The 20,061-nt window shown below is 33.0% G+C and overlaps 1 protein-coding gene across 7 annotated transcripts in view; it reads right to left on the reverse strand.

The window, feature by feature from the left end:
- The window catches only part of LRP1B (LDL receptor related protein 1B), a 2,480,145-nt gene that overhangs the window by 524,590 nt on the left and 1,935,494 nt on the right, over positions 1-20,061 (reverse strand). For all 7 annotated transcript variants that reach the window (XM_007494117.3, XM_056797188.1, XM_056797186.1 and 4 more), the window contains 2 exons: positions 10,915-11,104; positions 6,888-7,092 (listed from right to left, as the gene is read on the reverse strand). In XM_007494117.3, coding sequence (XP_007494179.2) covers positions 6,888-7,092; positions 10,915-11,104 — 395 coding nt within the window. The remainder of the gene's footprint in view (positions 1-6,887; positions 7,093-10,914; positions 11,105-20,061) is intronic.

Genomic DNA, 20,061 nt, shown 5'->3' on the forward strand with positions numbered 1-20,061 from the left:
AAAATGAGCCTGAAATATATGCTCATAAATATTCAAAGGACAGTGAGTAAATAAAGAAGGAAAGAATAATGAACTCCTGGAAACAGTTCTTTTATGTCAAGATTTGAATATATTTCTGGTCTGGGGAGATTTCATTTTCTTTACTCAAGTTGCTCAAGTAGAAAGATGAATTTCTAAGTCAGTCAATTTGGATTTCATTAAAATAAAATGTTAGGAGGTAGAGTTGGACAAGAATTCTCCTTTCCCCAGAATATATGTGTATAATTAGAAATTTGCTCCCCAGGAACTCTCTTTCCCAGCTTCCCGTGTTCTTTCTCACATAACTGCTAATATAGGGAGGATATAAGTTTTGTGTAGCTCCTCCCTCTCTCTCTTCTCCCAGAAATGCAGCTGTGGCGGTTGGGTGAGTGCCAGGTAGGAGGATTTTTCTCACATGGCTTTACTCAGGCTTTTACTTTTGTTCTTTTTTTTCCCTCCTACTTCAAGTGATTACAAATAAACTTTATAAGATATAATACTTGGAATTATTGGATATTAATTTTAATCTTACATATGAAAGCACAGGCTATTCAGAACTACAAAATCTTAGAATCTCTCTTGGCCCACATTAATATCATCCACATAACAAAATATTCAGGATTTTAAGAGAGATGTATTATTCCCCCATTTCCCCTATGGGTATGAAGCATAAGTTAAAAGACCTTTAAGTAAACTAATGTAGTGTCAGTAAGATAGCCAGTAAGGCAGAGATAAAATTCAGTACTATGGTGACCTCCCAAAAGAGGCTTTTTAAAAGCATTACTAAAAACTAAAGGATAACCAATTTAAAAGGACCTCTAAAGTTCTTGACTGCTTGAAATTCATGATTAATTCCTAACTTTCCAGACTTTCTTTTTTTCTATGCCACTATTTTATTAAAATACAGCAGTTGCGAAACAATAACTAAGACAATTTGCATTCTGTATGTGCAACATCTGATTTTTCCTTTAAAACAAAATGAAAATATTTATGGCAAAACCAAGCAGTATCCAAAATTAAAGTAAAAGTTTAATTGAACAGTAGAAGAAACTAAGCTCTTACTAAACAAAGAATGCTCATGAATCATTACAAGAAAGAAGTAACACTGAAATAAAGACTAACTTATAAATCAGTTTAATCAGTTCAGAAGGAATGTCTATAAACAAGTTTCTGTGTACATGTGTTAAGGTTAAATTGCTGCCAAAGCTTTATTTGGATTCAAGTGACTATGCTCCTCTCAAGTGATGAGCTTGTCACAGAATAATGGAAATAGAAAACAAACATTTTCAAAACAGTTTGTCTATAAAGAATGTATATGGTCAATTGTTTATTTGAGTTCAATTTGTAAAGGTGCAACATAGCACTTAATCTTTAGTTTGTTTACTTTTGTATATATGTAATATATATATAAAATATATGGTATATATATTATACCAATACACAGTATTAATTCCAAGATGGAAGGTAAGGGTTTAAAATTTTTTTTAATATCTAATCACTAAATGAAAAGTTAAGGAAATGGTAAGTAGTTATGGATATTTTAAATTAAAAAGTCAGATATCCTTCTACTTAACTCCAGTTCTAAGAAAGCAAAACATGTAAAAATAAGGATGAATACAAGGACTCTTAAAAATAATTGTCATATTATAAAGTGTGATATTATAATAAAAACATAATAATGATTATAGCAAGGTTTTAAAATATAGTATATAAATATGGATAGATAGATATTTTTAAATATGATGAAAGATCAAGTGATCCTGTAGATCAAGGAGCAAACCATGAGACAACTTAAGACAATAATCAAACTATTTTCTCCTATCTTAGGTATTTAGAATTCCCAAAGAAGAGGGGATTTTTTTCTTTAAGGGTGAAGAAAGACTGAGCCTCAGAAGGAAGGCAATGAGAAGTTATCAAAATGTTTTGTAACAGGATATAATAATGGTACCTCAAAAAAAGAGGTAATAATAGTTTCAAATAGCCCTGGGGAAACACTATTTGGCATTTAGTTTCATAGGCAATTAACAAATATGACTTATAGACTAGCAAGAAGGATGTTAATATTTGAACATACTTATTTTAGCAAAATCCTTAAGTTCAAACTGTATGATTAGAACCTGGTCCCCAGAACTCCTTCTCCCAGCATCCCAATTTAATTCTTACTTTACAACCTTACATTTTTGGAGATAAAGATGCTGGGGGAGAGAGTTCTTGGCCAGATTCTAATTATACAAAACCAGTCCTAATAGAGAATGATTGAGAACTCCAAAGAGAAGCTAAAGTAAATGCTATTTTACACAAATGAAACAAAAGCTATCTAGAAGCCCAGGGGCAGTAGTAATTCCTCTTCCCCATATCTAGTAAGCTAATTCCTGACCAAAGATATCCAGGTACAAATGTAGCTGGCAAAGCATTGTCTCCTAAGCTATCAAGACCAGAACTAAGGAAGCACTTAAGAATAGAAACCTAAAAATGTAAATTCATTTGAGCAATCTAGAAGGAGATATAGGATTCCAGGGGAGAGAAAAGAGGTAGTATACCTCCTACATGTGTTCCAAAGGTACTGATGGAATTAGAGACAGGAAAAATAGATGTCCATGATTTGAATTGGTTCTATTAGGAGAGTTTTCGGAGAGAAAAGAGAAAGGGATGTAAAAAGGAGGCAAAAATTAGTGGAGAAGGTCATTAAGGAGTGGAACTTGCTATTTTCTAAAATTGGGGTAAATAAAAAGAAAATGATAAGCATAGAAGAAGTCAGAAGAAGGGTTCATCAGAGATTAACCTCACTCTTATCTGAAATAGATAAAGGAGCTTTAAGCAAACTTAGGCATAGAAACAATAATTAGTATTCATATAATGCTTTGAGGCAGTTATAGTGAACCTATGGCACAGGTGCAAAAGATGGCACACAGAGCACTCTCAGTAGACACTTGGCCACCTGCCCTCCCCTTCCCACCCTCCTCAGAGTTGGTTATTAGAAAAGCAGAGGAACTCTGTTGGAGTTGCTTCCCTCCCCCTCTCCACTCTGCCCAATGACATTTTTCCCATCCTCCACCCCTCTGCCCAGCAGCCCAATGGGAGTTCATAGGGGTAATGTGGGTGGCTCAGGCTGCAGAGCTGGAGGGAAGCAGAGCACTGGGCCACTCCCTTCTCCCCCTCTATACTTGCTCTGTCCAGCAGCCAAATGGGAGCACTTTCTTCTCCCCTGTGTGGGTTAAGAGGAGTATCTAGCATGTGGGGGGGAGGGGCATGGCAAGACACTTGGTCTGGGGGGTGTAGCTGGGGCAGGGCCCAGGAACTCTGTCTCTAAAAGGTTCTCTGTCACCTCTTTAAGGCTTCAGGGCTTTACAAATATGATTTGTAAAAAATGATTATGAAAAATGACATTCATATAGTGTTTACTGTGTTCCAGCTACTTTTCTAAGTCCTTTAAGTTTATAATCTCATTTGATTCTCACAACAACTCTAGGACGTAGACCATTATTAATCTCAATTTACAGAAGAGGAAACTGAGGATTAAGTGATTTGCCATGGTTCAGTCACATAGATAATTGAAGTAGAGTTTGAACACAGGTCTTACAGATCTGACTTTAAGTACAAAACTCCATCCACTGTGCCAAGTAGGTGCATCAAGATCAACAAAGACAGAAGGATGGCTGATAAGATAATAGGAGATAAAGAATCATTAGTGAAAGCGAAACAAACTTCCTGATCCAAAAGGGGAATTTAAAGGGAGTGGGACGTGGAGCAAGTACTAGAATTAAAGATTGTCTCAAAGAATTGGAAATATTTGAATAAATTATGCTACCTGAAAATGTAGTATGGAGTTGTACCTTTGGAAATGATGAAAGAGAAAATCTTAGAGAATTCAGTGTTATGAATTGCCCCAGACTGAAGTGAGGAGAAACAGGAATACACTTTATTCAAGGACAACATGGTAAGGAAAAACAACTTTGAAAGACCTAAAAACTCTGATTAGTGAAATAATCAACTATGTCTACAGACATAGACACAATTCTCTAAAGAAGCCTACCACCCTGGAGAGATATGGGAGACAAAAGTAGAGATATAATTTTGGACAATGCCACTATGTATATTGGGTCAGTGAATCATGTTTGTATAGACAAGAGAAAATGGAATCAACAGGACAATGCTGAAAATAATATAAAGAATAGTTTTTTTTAAAAGAGCAAATAATGGAATGGATATTTATTCATTTGTATAAAATCTTCTCTTTTATGATCTGCTGTATGTATGTCATCTTTTTTCCTGTTTTTTTTTAGGTCAGAATTTTTAAAAAGAAAATTTACTTTTGAATTACTCTCAGAAAGCTAAAAAAAACCCTATATACTCTTAAACTCAGCAATACCATTTCTGTGTCTGTTTCCCAATCAGATCGGGGGAAAGTAAAAGCACCCATATGTTCTAAAATACTTATAGCAGCTCTTGTGGTGGATGGCAAATTGAGGAAATGTCCATCAGTTGAGGAACAGCTAAACAAATTGTAGTATATGATTATGAAGCAATACTACTGAATAATAAGACACAATGTACAAGCAATTAAAAAGGAAAATAAACTTAGAAAGAACTACATGAGATAATGAACAGTGAAATTAGGAGAACCAACAGAACATTATATAAAGCTATAGAATTGATACTGAAGGAAAAAATTGTGAATGTTACCTCCAAAGAGTGAACTGAAGTAAAAACATAAAAAACAACTTGTATAAATATGAGGCAGAGGAGAGGCTAGGGCACTTGTGGATGGGATTCATTATGTAGATGTAAAGATAAATAAGCTAACCATAGAAGAGATTTATGTTTTAAATTATGTGCAATCTTTTTCTTTGCAAATGCTAGTGCTTGTTTTATTTGGATTTATAAAATTTATAATAAAAAAGAAAAGAAAATTTATTTTAAAAGAAAAGAAATGATATTAGAAATATTAGACCAGTGATTTCATAGATATAAAGAACTACCAAGATGATACTTCCTCTATTAACAAAAAATGAACACATCCTCTGCAACTCCAAGTCTTAGAAAGTTGTCTTGAGTACTGAAAAGGTTAAATGGCTTTTCTAGGGTCACACAGTCTGATGTGCCACAGATCAGTTTTGCAAATGGGTCTTCCTGGCTTTAGGGCCAGGCCTCTATATATTATTCTACATTGTTGCTTAAACTTCTATTCATCTATTTTTAAAAGTATCATTTGCCAAAACAAAGATCTGAGACAATTTTGAAGGGCTTATAATGAAAAGTGCTATCCACCCTTAGAGAAAGAATTGATGGAGTCAGAATGAAGATCAGATTTCTTTTTTTTTTACTTTGTTTTTCTTGGTGTTTTTTGGTCTATTTTCTTTCACAATATAACAAATATGGAAATGTTTTGCATGACTGTACATGAATGGTCTACATCAAATTTGCCTGCCCTCTGGTAGGGGGGAAGAGAGAGAGAATTTGGAATTCAAAATTTTAAAACTAAATGTTGAAAAATGTTTTTACATATAATTAGAAAAAATATATAATTTTAACAAATCCTTAGAAAAAGCATCCTTTATCAGAAAAGCCTGTGATAATCTAGGTCAGTACTGCTAAATATAAGACCTTCCATCAACTAATAGACAGAAGGTCATTAGAAGGTGTCACCCCTTTGAATAGAATTGGCAACACAGTTCATTATCTATCTTTAACATCTGTGTATTTAAAGATGAGCCTACTAATTAAAAATTAGGAAAGAGCAATGCATTCCAACTGTCTAATATGCCATAGATTATGTTCATTCTAGTTATAATGAATTCAACTCATGGGCATTTTAGGAATCTCATATGTATAAGATTAGAGAAGGTAAAGGAATATCATTCCGATGTCTTTGCTAAACCCAAATGAAGTCATGAAGAATCAAAGTGAAACAACTGATTGAAGACAAATATGCATGACACCTAGCACATGTAAAATGACTCCAACAGTCTTTCCACTCAAGAATCAAACTTTGTTTTCCCCACCCATCAGGGAAATTATTGAAAAAGAAGATAAATAGAGTCTGGACATCATCACTCTGAAATAGAGGATAAGCTTTTCCTACTGTGCTTTGAAGGGCACTTTGTTAACTCCTCTTTGTTCCAAAGGACAGGATAAAATCTGATATCTACTTTTTTTTTCTCTTTGAAAGAACTTGCAAATTTTGCTCTATGGTCATATAGAAATAAAATCAAACCACCACTATATTTGACCACATGATATTTTGATCCCAAACAAATGAATCTTTTAGAATGGCAGGTCAAGGAATTCTATTAGAAAGTCTTTCTGAAAGACTATATTTTTAATAATTTGTCTATAGCTCCATAAGAGAAAAAAACTGACTCTGCATGGAGAATATTATAATTAAATTATTAAAGGATAAATGAATCATTGTAAAGTACAAATTTATATATAATACTAACTGAAATTTGTAGTCTCATTTCCCCTTCATTTGTGGATAAGTGATTCTTTTTAATTTCTTTAAAAAACCTTCTTGGGTTAAATTATATTTATTATCTATTAAGAATTTTAAATAAAACATATTCTTACCATGGTACTATTTTTTGGTTTAAAAAATTAAGTAAAATAATTATTTACACTTCTAGAAATCGATTGTGATATTTAGGAAGTATTTCTTAAGATACAAATACAAATTGTAGAAAAAGTAGAAGAAATCAGCCAAAAAGTAATCTCTTTATATTTCATTTTTTTGTTTTCCTTTATCAATTTGATTGATTTGGTTGAATCAAACTATGTTTTGACATCAAATATCCCTTTCTTTAGTAGAGAAATACACATATACAAATATGCCACTCTAAAATCCATACTTAATAAAAAATAATTCGACTCACATATCTCTTGGATCCATCATATTCACATCTTTCAATTTTCCCAAGGCTACCATCTGAGAAGTATAGTTTCTCTGCACTGTGATCAATTGTGAGTCCATTAGGAGTTAGGATGTCTGTGCTGACAACAACATGGGCATTCTTTCCCGTGAGTGTAGATCTCATTATACTTGGGTGTTGCTCATTCCAGTTGGTCCAAAACATTAAACTATATTTGAAGTGGAAAAAAAAAAAGACTTTTATTTTACTTCTAGAAGAAATATAAAACCAAAGCTATTTTTTAAAGAATTAAAATAATGGATCCTGATCCTATGTAATTCTGCAACAAAATTTGAGCAATACTGAAAAAATATTTAATAGAGTATTAAAATAAATATTGGAAATATTTGTTCCAATCCCAAAATTTTAAAATTATATTGAATACTCAAAATGTGCTATCAATAATTCTTACACAATCTTTTTAAAAATTGAGTGTATCATGCTCTACAGTATATGCTATCTTCAAGAAAAAATTCCTTATGTGATACTCTAGTCACCGCAGGATTTTATATATATATATATATATATATATATATATATATATATATATATATATATATATATATATATATATATATATATATATATAATTCTTATGTGTGAGTATTTAGAGACAATGTGAAATTATAGTCCCCTGTGTCATTAAATACAGCACAAGAAGATTTATGGTATTATTTGGTAGGATGTAAATTCAGAACAAAATCAGTTTTAACTTGCTAATTAAATGGACTCCCACATACTGAGTACAACATCTGGACTATCCATTAAAAAAAAACAAAAAATTAATAGCAATTTCGACAATGTGATTCTGAGAGAAAAACATGCAAATATTAAGATATAAAATCAGTTAATTTAAAAATCATTTACTACTAACCATCAATGTTTAAGAAGCATTGCATTCACTCTAAAATGATTATACCATACAGAAATTTCTATTACATAGTATTTTGTAAATGAAGAGTTTAAATGCTTAAAACAGTAAATGTCACCTAAAATATTGCAGAGGACAATAATTTAGCACGTTTAATGTTTTCCTATTTTGTGTCACTCATAACTATATCTCTAATAATTTGTTAGTTAATGGATGTCCTATAGAGATTTTCACTGTCATTGATATAAATAAGGAAAAATAACTTTTCTTAAATTACAAACTTTTAAAATCACCTCTTTTTAGGCTTTTTAGGCATATCTTATTCCACATTATCACATTTGCTATGAATCTGGTTAAAAACTACACCATTACAATTCTACCTTTGGAGATGCCTCAATTACAGATAGAAGTTCCATTAGCTGCCCCTTTCCCTTCCCTTCCTGACTCCATTAGAGATCTACTCAACCAATCCTGTAACTTCTTAAATCAAAATGTAAATTCCTTGAGGGCAGAAATTGTTATTACTTTAACACACCATTAGCACAGTGCTTGGTACTTTGTGCTTAATAAATGCTTTTTTTTCCCCCTTCAGTGACTAACAATGTAGTGATAATGAAATAAAGCATTTGCCAAAGACTCAGAGGATAAAAAGAGGTAGAAGGAAAATGCATAGAATCCTCCAGTATTCTTGTTACTAAAGAAGTTGCCAATAAGCATCAGGCCAGACACATTTTATGATAATTAATTAAAACCATTGTTGGCTAGCTTGTTGATTGATAGTTCAATTGGGCAGAGCCCTAATGGAAAGTGAAAGAAAGATCACTTTCCTCTCCCTGCATTTTTATGTGACTTATTATGATTTCTGTGATTTAAATATGACTTTTTATGACTATTTATAAATACAATGATTTAAATATGACTATTTAATAGAAAATTTCTGATTGGCTCTCTAGTAAATAGGCATTTCCTCCTCTCTGCTAGCCCACTCCATAGCACATTTACATGATACATTTTTAATTGATGTTCATATATTTAAAATATATTTTTAAATCACAAAATTTACTTGAAATTCAGATCAATTTTCTTCTGCCTAAGTGCAGGTAAAACTGATAGAAAGCATACTAAATTATAATGAAGTTTTAGTTTAACCACTAATAAAGAATGCCTTTATTCAACTTTTTATCATAACTTTTTATGAGAATATAGTGCTATTGATCAGATAAAATGACATTTGGGGTTAGCATAGTTGAACCAGAAGGACAAAATAGCCCATATTCACCAGAATTAAATAAATAGAACCATGAAATTTTTAGTTTGATGGATATCTAGAAGTGTGACTTTAGGTAATCTGTCAGTCAACTAACATTTATTAAACACGTATTATGTGCCAGACACTGTGCTAAGTGTTGGGGATACAAAAAAATGCAAAGAAAATCCCTGTTCTCAGTGTCTACAGTCTAGTAGAAGAGAAGACAGGAAAACAACTTTGTACAAACAAGATATATGCAAGATAAATTGGAAATAATTAATAAAAGGCAGAAGCTTTAAAGGAGATGACAGGTGAAATTTTAACTGAGTTTTGACGGTAGTCAGGAAAGCCAGGTGGTACAGAGGAAGAGGAAAAGAGTTCCACGCACAGGGAATTTTCCAACTAGTGAAAATGTTCAGGGAGAGAAGATGGAGTGTCTTGTACAAAGAGCAAGCTGAACAGAAGGTCTTACATTTGAATCTAGAGGCAATAAAGACCCTCTGAAATGGATTCAGTGGCACGAAGTGGAATGGTACATGAGTGTTATGTGGTCACACTTGGGTTTTAGGAAAATCAATTTGACAGATGAATGGAGAATGATAGTCAAACACCAAATTTCTCTGAGTATCATTTTTCTAGTCTCCACAATAACATGGCATGGTAGATAGAGCCCTAAATAATTAATCAGGAGAGACCTGATTTCTTGTTCAGTTTGATCAAAAAGGATGACCTCATTTAAACTCTGAGAGTCTTCGTTTCCTAACTTGAAAAATTAGGAGGTTAGACATTTCTATTCACTGTCTCCCTGGTTCCTGATCTCAAATTCCCAATTAACTTCATAATCCTCGATACTGAGGATATTCACACTTGCATTAATTGTTATATTAATTATTTGCTTAGGTTCTTCCCATTTCCTCAATAGCTATTCTCTCTGAAATGTGTCCCCCAACTCTAGTTCATATGATAATATCTCTGAGACCATTCAGTCTTAACCATTCAATTTATTGATAAGGAAATTGAGATACAGAAAGATTAAGTAAGTTGGCCAACATCATACTGCTGTTAAGCAAAGAGAGTAGATTTGAAGCCAGACCCTCTAACTGCAGAGCTAAATGTCCTTTCCATTCTATTACTATCTTTCTAAAAGTGAGGTATTAGAGTATTCTCTTCATATTGCTTTCATGCTTCCTGATGTTATAAAACCACACTATATTATTTGAAAGTGAAATTTCCCTATTCCATCCACCAAACATTTATTGATTAAAAATACTAAGCTAAGCATTGAAAATATAATTATGAAGGGAAAAAAAGGAGAGTTCCTACTCTCAAGGAATTCACCCACTCCCAGGGGAACTTACCTTTTATGTAGGATAATAAATGAACATAGATAGATAGATAGATAGATAGATAGATAGATAGATAGATAGATAGATAGATAGATAGATACTTTTAAAAAAGAGAGAATATTACAACTAAGGGAATCAGAAAAAAAAAAAAACTTTCCTAAGGTAGGAAACATGAGTGGAGCCACATTCTCTGTTGTCTCTCATATTTGTGTAATGATTCATCCTATAATGTTCTAATGCATCAGATCCAAGATCTGATGTGTTTTTTTTTTCTCTATGTGATTTTGGGCAAATTATTTAACTTAATTGGTCTTCTGGTTCCTCATTTTTAAAATAAAAAGACTTAGACTAGATAGCCTCTCAGATTTCTTCCAGTTTGAGATCAATGAAGCTATTTTCTTCAAGTATTAACAGTTTAACATACATCTGAAATTTGAATCTTTGCCTGCCCATTTTGGTGTTTAAAGTTAAATAAGCTATGAATAGAAGAAAAAATAAGACCTATAAATTAAAAAACATTCATACTTTTGACATTCATCCAATGCTAATACATGTGGATGGTCATCTTCTGACATTGTGATGACAGCTTCTCTGTTAAAAGCTCCTGGTCGATTTTGGTCAACTGTATGTCTTGTGATGGATGATGCAGTAGAACTGGTCCAATAGAGGGTATCCCAAGCTCTGTGATAAGCAAGTCCTTCAACAGAGCCAACATCTGTCAAAGAAAGAAGGAGATTTACTTTTTGACTAACAAAGAATGATGTTTCTAGAACAGAGAAACAAGTAGGACAAGTGCATATGCCAATTTATGAATTCTCAGTTCTTTTATCAAGTATTTCAAAACTTAAAAGAATATAAAATTATAATTATTGTGAAGCCTAATACAAATAACATTGGCAGCTGGTTTTGCATGACAGAGCACAGCTGTGAATTGAAACACATGGCATGAAGATATTTTTTGCAGAATTGTGTAAATGATGAAAGTAAAAATTTGCCTTCAAAAAATTCAATTACAAGATAGCCATTTGTTTTTAGAAGTGAGACATTACTTTCTTTAATTAAATAACAAATTCTTAAAATGTCTTGTCTTGAGGGCATGTTTCTGAATTACATGTCAATACATTCTTCACATTCACAATCTGGGTAAGTTTTTGCTCTTGACATTATACCTAGAAATGTAAAAGAGAAAAACAAATTCCCAAACCTTCAATAAACATTGGTTGACTATTCAATAAATTCCTACAGTAAGTGCTTTCATCCTATATGAGTAATGTGATATAAAAATGAAAACAAATGAAATTAATTGCCATCAAAGGCATACCTTAAATGTTGTCAGAAAAAGATAAATTGCAGTCTACAGATTCCAATAAATAAAAGTGACAATGTGAAGAACAAAAGTAATTATTTTCTTTGACTGTACGCCTAAACAGGAGGGTAACAAACTTAGTTTAGGACCTTATTGTGTATAGAATACAAGCATTGTAGAGACACATTTAAATGTGGCTACAGCTTTCTTTTCTTTATTGCTGATCCTTCTATTTTCTTCAGTAAATTCTAGTTCAATCAACTTCAGGACCAAACTATGTTTTTTGTTTGTTTGTTTGTTTTTCATTTTCCCTTTAAGTTCTCCTGGTCTGTACCATGGGTGACCCTGAGTTTCAATGGAGTATAAATTTCATCAAGTACTACAAAGCCAGAAAGACTGAGGGTTAGGCCTGAATATTAGTATTGCATCTGATGGCTGAAGATAGAGAAGGTCATCACAAGGATGACTATGACATGGTAAATTTTTATGGCACTAATAACCATCTAACAATTGTTAGAAAACTGTTATGCAAAATGGCAGACAAGTGATTCCAGAAACACCAAAAATTATTATAGTTTTGAAGTTCTAGGCCAATTGGATTTTAAAAACAACCAACTACTATTTGTGGCTGAAGCCAAGAATGATGATGTGAAAAAGATTAATTAAATATCTGAGTTTCTCTCAAGAATCTCAAATAACTAAAATGAGTCATTCAAAATTCAAAGAGAGGTAGAAGGAAAATAACTTCTCTTTTTAAGCAATTGGCAGAGTTTAGAAGTGAGCAATAAATTAATAGGTACAAAGAAAAAAATGCAAGTTTCAGGGTCAGGCACTTTTTTCTGGCATTAAAATGTTTCATTGTTCCCTCTTTTCCTCTTTCCTACCTCCTTTCCTTTGAATTGTCATCTTTCCTTCTTTCCTCCCTTTTTTATTCTCTCTGTTCCCCCTTCCCTCCCTTCTTCTCATTTCTCCCTTCCTGCTTACAGAAAGTAGATAGATAGATAGATAGATAGGTAGATAGATAGATAGTGAAGGCTTCCAGTTATAACAAATCATGAAGATATTAAAGATGTATTCAAAAGCTGACTCTAATGAGCAAAGTGTTCATGGACCAGACATGGTTATATTTCTAATATTTCACATGATTGATTTCTGAATCCTTAAATATATTGAACTAAAATTTAGTGGAATTCAAACCTCTACGATTATCAGCAGTCTGAAAGCTAGTAGACAAGTTCTAAAGGTCCTTTGTAATGTCAAAGACATACACTCAACATCTGAATAAGATGGTGCCAGTGTTCTGGAAGAAGAAGGACTTTCAAATGAGCTTCTTTCCTGGGCACCTAACTGTACTATTGTGTTGCTATTTGATTCGTTTTTCTTATAATCGGTTGTCAATATTATGTTACTACTTCTGTTGTGCCACTTGTTTGATTGACATCCTGTGGTCTCCAATCCAAAAATATTATAATAAAAAACAGTGTAGCTTGCTCAGCCCCCAGGCTCTGACTTCTGAGCACTGCCTTGCCGACACCATGCTAATGTTTTTTCTTGTGTTCCTTGTCTTTCTTCTCCTACTATGGCTCACTCTCTCTAGTTCTTAATCTTCACCCACTACTTTCCAGTCTTCAGCTTCCCTCCATAGGTGATTCAAACCCACACAAGAACTCTATGTAGAGCTGAACTCTTCATATAGAGAATTAGATAGATAAAGACATACATTTTTTTCAACATAAAAATTAACTAACTTACTTGGCTTAAGATAAATTTATAGAGTGTGAAGAGAAAGAAGAGGAAATAGAAAGACAAAAAGAATTTATTAAGTACGTACTATGTGCTAAGTATTACACCAAATGCTTTACAAACATCTCATTCAATGACATGACAGCCCTTTGAGGTAGGTGCCATCATTATCCTCATTTTAAAGTAGGGAGAACTGAGGCAGAAAGAGGTTAAGAGATTTCCCTAGGGGTCACAAAGCTAATAAGTATCTGAAGACATATTTGACCACAGGTCTTCCTGACTATAGACCCAGTACTCTATCCAATGAGGCATCTAGTCTCTTACCAAGGTCTATTAATCGATCATTTTGATCAAGGACAATGGCTCAAAAGATGATGTAAAGACCATGCCAGAGAATACAAATAGGATGTTTACAGGGCCTTGAATCTCTGTTTGCCTCAGTTCCTCATACATAAAATGAACTAAAGGAAATGGCCGACAACTCCAATATTTTTACCAAGAAACGACTAAAAGGAGTCACAAAAAGTTGAACATTACTAAAACAAAGGAAAAGCATGAATAACAGAGCCATCAATGATTTTTAACAAAGAGGTGGTGAAGTTTGAAGAATGTTGCATTTTCAATGTCATTGTGAAACCAATCCTAGTTATTAGCTGATGAGGTAGCAAGAATGAAGTTTTAGGCCAGAGACAAAACAAATTTATAAACCAGAAAACCACAAAATCAGTCAAATTAATTTTAATGTTTTAGTGTTCGGGTGCTATGTTTTTAGCGAGACACAAAATGGCCAAGTGAGTTATTGTGTGATATATTAATAATGTAATCTATTGAAAAGGGAAAAGCATTTGGAGTCTTGGGCTTTGGGCTTGTTTCCTCATCTGTTAAAAAAAAAAGATTATGCTAGAAAACCTCTAAGATCCCTTCCAGCAATAAGTCCTACAGTCATAAGTGAAATGGTTTAAATATAAAATCTCTGATTCAATTGTGCCATGTCTATTTCTAAATAATATTGGTGCTTGAACTAGAAGGAACTGAACTGAATTAACTTGTACACACAGTCCCTTTGTACTATTCATGGAGAAATGCTGAATAAAAAAAGGCAAAATCATGGATTTCTAAAAGAAGAACAGAAATATTAATCCACTCCCTTTATGAAATTTTCCTTTTCAATGACTTGGAAAGATCTTCCTCCTGGTTATGATTTCATGCCAAGTCAGCAAGGAACCACTTGGTGCTACCCTTGAGATGAAGCAGATGCTCCTCTTTTATGGTTGATCTATTTTCTGGATTACTGGCATATAAAATGCTTCTCTCTGTCCAGGTGGATTCGTCTTTGTTTTATTTTTGTAATAGATGACAACCTGGCAGAATATTTAATCACAATCTGGTTTTAGAATGAAAAGGAAAAAAAAAGGCATTGAATCTTTTTTTTTTAATTCTCAAAAAAATATTTACTTTCTATTAAAAGAAATCTTGGCATAAAACCCCCAAGCCCTAATGGAAAACCTAAACCTAAACATAATGCTATAATGAATATGTTAGGAAAAAATAAAGAACCAACTATGACCAGTCTCTGGCTATTTAAGGAAAACACCAGCAAAACCAGCCTTCTTCTGCTCTATTACCTTGATGATCCAAGGAAATTCCTAAATCAGTTAAATTGCCTGACTAAAAAAGTGTACTACTGGTTTAGGCAGTGCAATTATGATGTGATGAATTTTAAAATAAAAACAAAATCCTTATCTGCCTAGCCAACCACACCTGAAATACATAGTGGAGCTGAGAGGAGGAAGATAAAGTATGATGCTGGGTAACACAAACATAGGAGAGAATGGGGAAAGAATTACAAGGATCTTAGCAACTTCATCCTTTCCACTGCATCAAAAGAATTTCAGGGATAGGGAAAAACAAGCAAATAAACAAAGTCATAGCAGGTGAGGGAGAAGAAATCTCTGTGGTTACAGGTTAAGTAAAGGAGCAACATGAGAAGAAATTGCTTCAGAACATCATTCCACTGTCCTTAAAGCAGTTTTCTAAATTGTGGGAGATAAGATGGAGGGTCAGTTGATGGAAAAACCTTTTTAAGTGGACTAGGAAGCAATAGTCAAAGTAATTGGATGTTTTTAGTATATTCTTTGAATAAAATATTTCTTTTTAATTGAAAACCATGTTTAAATAGATGAACAAAAGTGAAACTAACAACAAATTTCTTCCAATTAAAAGTGAATCCATTGTAGAGAATAATAATATAGGGGAAAATGAGGTCAAATTTGGGTAAAGCTTGTCAGATCTCAAGGCAAACATATTGCCTTCAGTTGATATAGGTTAATGACAGGAGTGAGCTGTGGCATTGAACTATTTGCTCCATTAAAAAAAAAAAGATTAGATAAATGCAAAGTTTAATAAATTCTGTATGAAATTTAAATATACAGCTCCTTAACCTAAATCATTTTGGTAAATATAATGCAATACTGGCTACCAAAATAAATTGCAATGAAAAAAATGAAAATGGCAAAATGGTTTTAATTATTGGAACTTTAAATAATTTCATTTACACTTAATTTATCAGATTTTTATTGTCTCTTTTTATAAAAAGTAAAATAACCTTCATTATAGACAAATGAAGAATTAAAATAAGAAAAATCCAGTAGAGCATCTAAAACTAGCACAAGCTAAAACAACAGAGACAATTTGAATAATAAAAAATAGAGAGGCACAGAATTAAATTACCTTAACTGAATAATAAGAACCTTTGCATTTATTACTATGATTCACATGGTATGATTTTGGAATGATAGGAAAAACACCTCTTTTGCTTTTATTTTTTTTTCTTTGTGGTATATCTGAATTGCATGAAAAGTAGAATTTTAAACTTTATTTATAGATCTGCTTTTTGTCTTTGACATCAGATGGGCTCTAGCAGTGCAGTGTCTTGCTTTTTTAAAGTTTTCTTTTCTTTTTTAAAAAAGCTCTTGATGCTGATAACATGAAATCTAATAAATTCAAATAAAATATTCAAAGTGTACACAGAATAAATGGGGGAGTCAAGGATTTATTTTGAGGAATTGGAGACTTTTAATAGACAATAATATTTTTTTTTGCAAAAAAAGAAAGAAAAGAAAACATCCCCATGATATCGATAAGAACTGTTAAATTGAGTAAGGCTGCTCAAAGAATTAGTAGCGTATGAATTAGTAACTGCCTTCATCTTCTAATAGAGTTAAAATAATGCTCTAAGAATCATAGGCAAAGCAGCTCTGATATATTCTCTTTCTAGACAATATGGTAAGGAGAATTATCCATTTTTAAAAGACCCTTGTAATCAATTAATTGAGAAATAAAATATTTTAATTTTACAGTAGACGTGAATGACAACAGATGTATAGGTGTTTAATTATATATGCATTTATTGTTGAAACTAATGGTAGAGATTTGTTATTTTAAAAGCCTATCAATGACAGTGCTATAGTAGGAAGATATTTTTATAACATGATTAATATATTTTTAGAAATTAAATATGTGGGAGAATTTTATTGGACTCTGTACTTCTAGAACTCAACTCATGTCAAGGACAAAAACAGACCTATAAATAACCATTTAAAATGTTATTTCTCATGCATTTTGGAGACATCATGATCTTCAAAAAAGTCCTTATATTCATAAATATGGATCAGGAGGTTCTTCATAAAATTATGTAACAACATGGGGTCAGAACACAGTGTAACTAACTATAAGCATACCACTATAATATTGTGAAATATGGTGTTTTTTTTAAACCCTTACCTTCCATCTTGGAATCAATACTTGGAATCTTCTCCAAGGCAGAAGAGTGGTAAGGGCTAGGCAATGGGGGTCAAGTGACTTGCCCAGGCTCACACAGCTGGGAAGTGCCTGAGGCCAAATTTGAACCTAGGACCTCCCGTCTCTAGGCCTGGCTCTCAATCCACTGAGCTACCCAACTGCCCCCAAAATATGTTGTTTTTTTGTGCCAAAGTAATAAGAAATGTATTTGAGCTAAAGAACCATTTTTTTTAGTAATAATCATAGAAAATTTATTGAAAATGTCTTGCTCTTTTAACTTGTATATTTTATATTTTGGAAAAGATATGTATTCTAAATCAAAGAAAGTTCATCAAATTTATACACTGATCCTAAAAGTTATTGTTTTTTAAAAGAGCTATGGAAAATAAATTCATAAAATATTTCATAAAAAATGGAAATGTTACATCATCAAGACAAAAATACCCAATGTATCATGGTAGGATTACACAGGCATGAGAGAAAACTTTCCATGAGCCTCAGAGTTTCGAAAACATGTTTAATTTTCATGAAACTTATAGATTTTGTGATCCTTGACAATCCACTTAACCACAGTGTCTCCAGCAATTCTCTAAAACTATAATATTGTGCAGAATAGCCTTTTGCCCCGAGACCCTGTTACCCCCAGGCTGGAGATCTAATTTTCTCTAGCCTTTCCAGACCTTTATTTTCAGAGAAAAAAATAAACCTATCTAAAGATCCCTGAAGTCTGGCTTGATTTGATTTAATTCCTGAGCCATAATTATACTAGAAAAAGAAAAGCCTGGTCAAGTTCCTTACTGGGACTGGGGGACCGGTGACTACCTTCCTTTCCCTACCTTTTCCCTCTATTTTTCATCAATATATTTGGAGTGGGGTGTGTCTGAGGAAGTTGGGGTAGAGAGTCCTGGGAGATGTAGTCTCCCAGGGTTCAGAGCCATTTTAAAATGCACGATATGCAAATTTACTTTTATTTAAATTAGTGAAGGAAAAGTCTCTACATCAATGAATTACTTGTCTAAACACACACAAAAAGAAATCAGATATAACAGCAAATGGTTAGTTTGAACTAAATTGTTTATCAATCAAGACAAAAACACAATTTATGTTTTGAGCCTCTCTAATGTAATTTTATGTATTTTTATAATCCTTTGTATGTCTTAAATCCTTATTTGATTATTGGCTCTTGGAGGCAGGGATTGTATCTTCTGTAAATTTTACATTTTACCTCTAGTTCCTAGCACAGTTTGGTTCGTACAATCTGCACCGAGTATTTGTTAACTAAATTGGATAGTCATACACTTAACTGGCTCTCATTATTTCAAGAGCACTTTCACATTTCATTAGTTTGAAAAGTCTGACAGGGTTAAATATATAATTGGCAAGAAGTACCTATGGGATATGGCTGGACAGAACCAGAGTGCCAAATTTCCTATATTGCCAAATTGTCTAAATGAGTAAGGAACCTTTTCACTAGACTTGTGGTTCAGTGGAAAGATTTGTGCAGTTCGAATCACGGGACCAGGGTTTGGATTTTCTTTCTGCTTGTTAGTATCTTTGTGACCTTGGATAAATCATTCACATACTCTAGGTCTTCTTTTTTCCACCTGTAAAATGAGGTAGCAGAGACCCATATCCAATAAATGACTAGGAAAGTTTCTTTTGACTGAATCTATTGATACTTTGCCCACAAAGCAGTGTACACAGAGATTACGTAAGATGCCAGGGTAAGGCTTCCTTTCTCCCCATTTCTAGAAGTCATTCAGCAAAAAGGCTGTCTACTCTGTGAAGCAATTCTACTCAATCATAAGTAAATTAAGAAAAAGAAAAAAGATCATAATTACGTGGTCTCCTACACAATGCAAATGTTTCTCTCAAGTAGGATTGATCATACAAGTAGATAAACTTTGTGATCATATTCACAATGTGCTTCAAGTGGCACTGAGAAGGCATCTCTGCCCATTCTACTTCTCCTTATCCTTTTATATTTCCAGAAATTAAATGATAACTTAAAAAGATATTAAGATATGTCTGCTATATGACTATACACTCAGAAAAAATCCAGGCTACTATATTGGCTCTCCTGTCAACAAAGTACTGGACTGGTTAATGCTCATTTACAATTGTATATTTCAGAATGTTAATAAATTTTATTTTCGGACATGTCCCGTCTAGCTCAAATTTTGAAATCTTCTATTTAATTTTTTACATTTTAATCTCCTAGATTCTTATAACCAGCCCCAGAGCTAGCCCAGGGCTAACAATCCCTTGGAGTTGTACCAGCACTAATAGAGTATCAAGATGCACCAAAATTTCATAGATGTTTATTGTTTTGGGGTTTTCCCCCTCATCTCTATTTTCAGTGCCAAGGGGTCTACTGCTGTCCTTTGTGCCTAGGGCCCCTCATGGATTTACCCCAAGCAATCTACAAGTTTTCAGGCTACATTCCCTATGCTTCTGAAATTTTTCCTCACCTCTACATTTTCCCCCCATCTCAATTAACCTCTACTGTTTTATTCTCTTTCTAACTGATTTTGGAATTAGAAAAACAAATAGTTTCTGAGGAGGTGACAAGAAGACAAATAAATAAGCATACTTACTATGTGCTAAATATTTCTTAACTGGCTATACTACTGTGGGACATTTCTGATTTCCCTATCAGGCCCCAGAAAATTTATGATTGGGAAAACCTCATCATCCAGCAAATTCCCATCAGGCTTGCTACTCCACCTCATTACTATTCTTATCCCTCTGATTGAAAGGCAGAGCCATCCCTGCATTTCCACACCTCCAGTTAAGGAAGAAAATCAGGTCAGAAATTTTCA

Source organism: Monodelphis domestica, chromosome 4 (genome assembly GCF_027887165.1).
Source record: "Monodelphis domestica isolate mMonDom1 chromosome 4, mMonDom1.pri, whole genome shotgun sequence".
Taxonomy (NCBI): Eukaryota; Metazoa; Chordata; class Mammalia; order Didelphimorphia; family Didelphidae; genus Monodelphis; species Monodelphis domestica.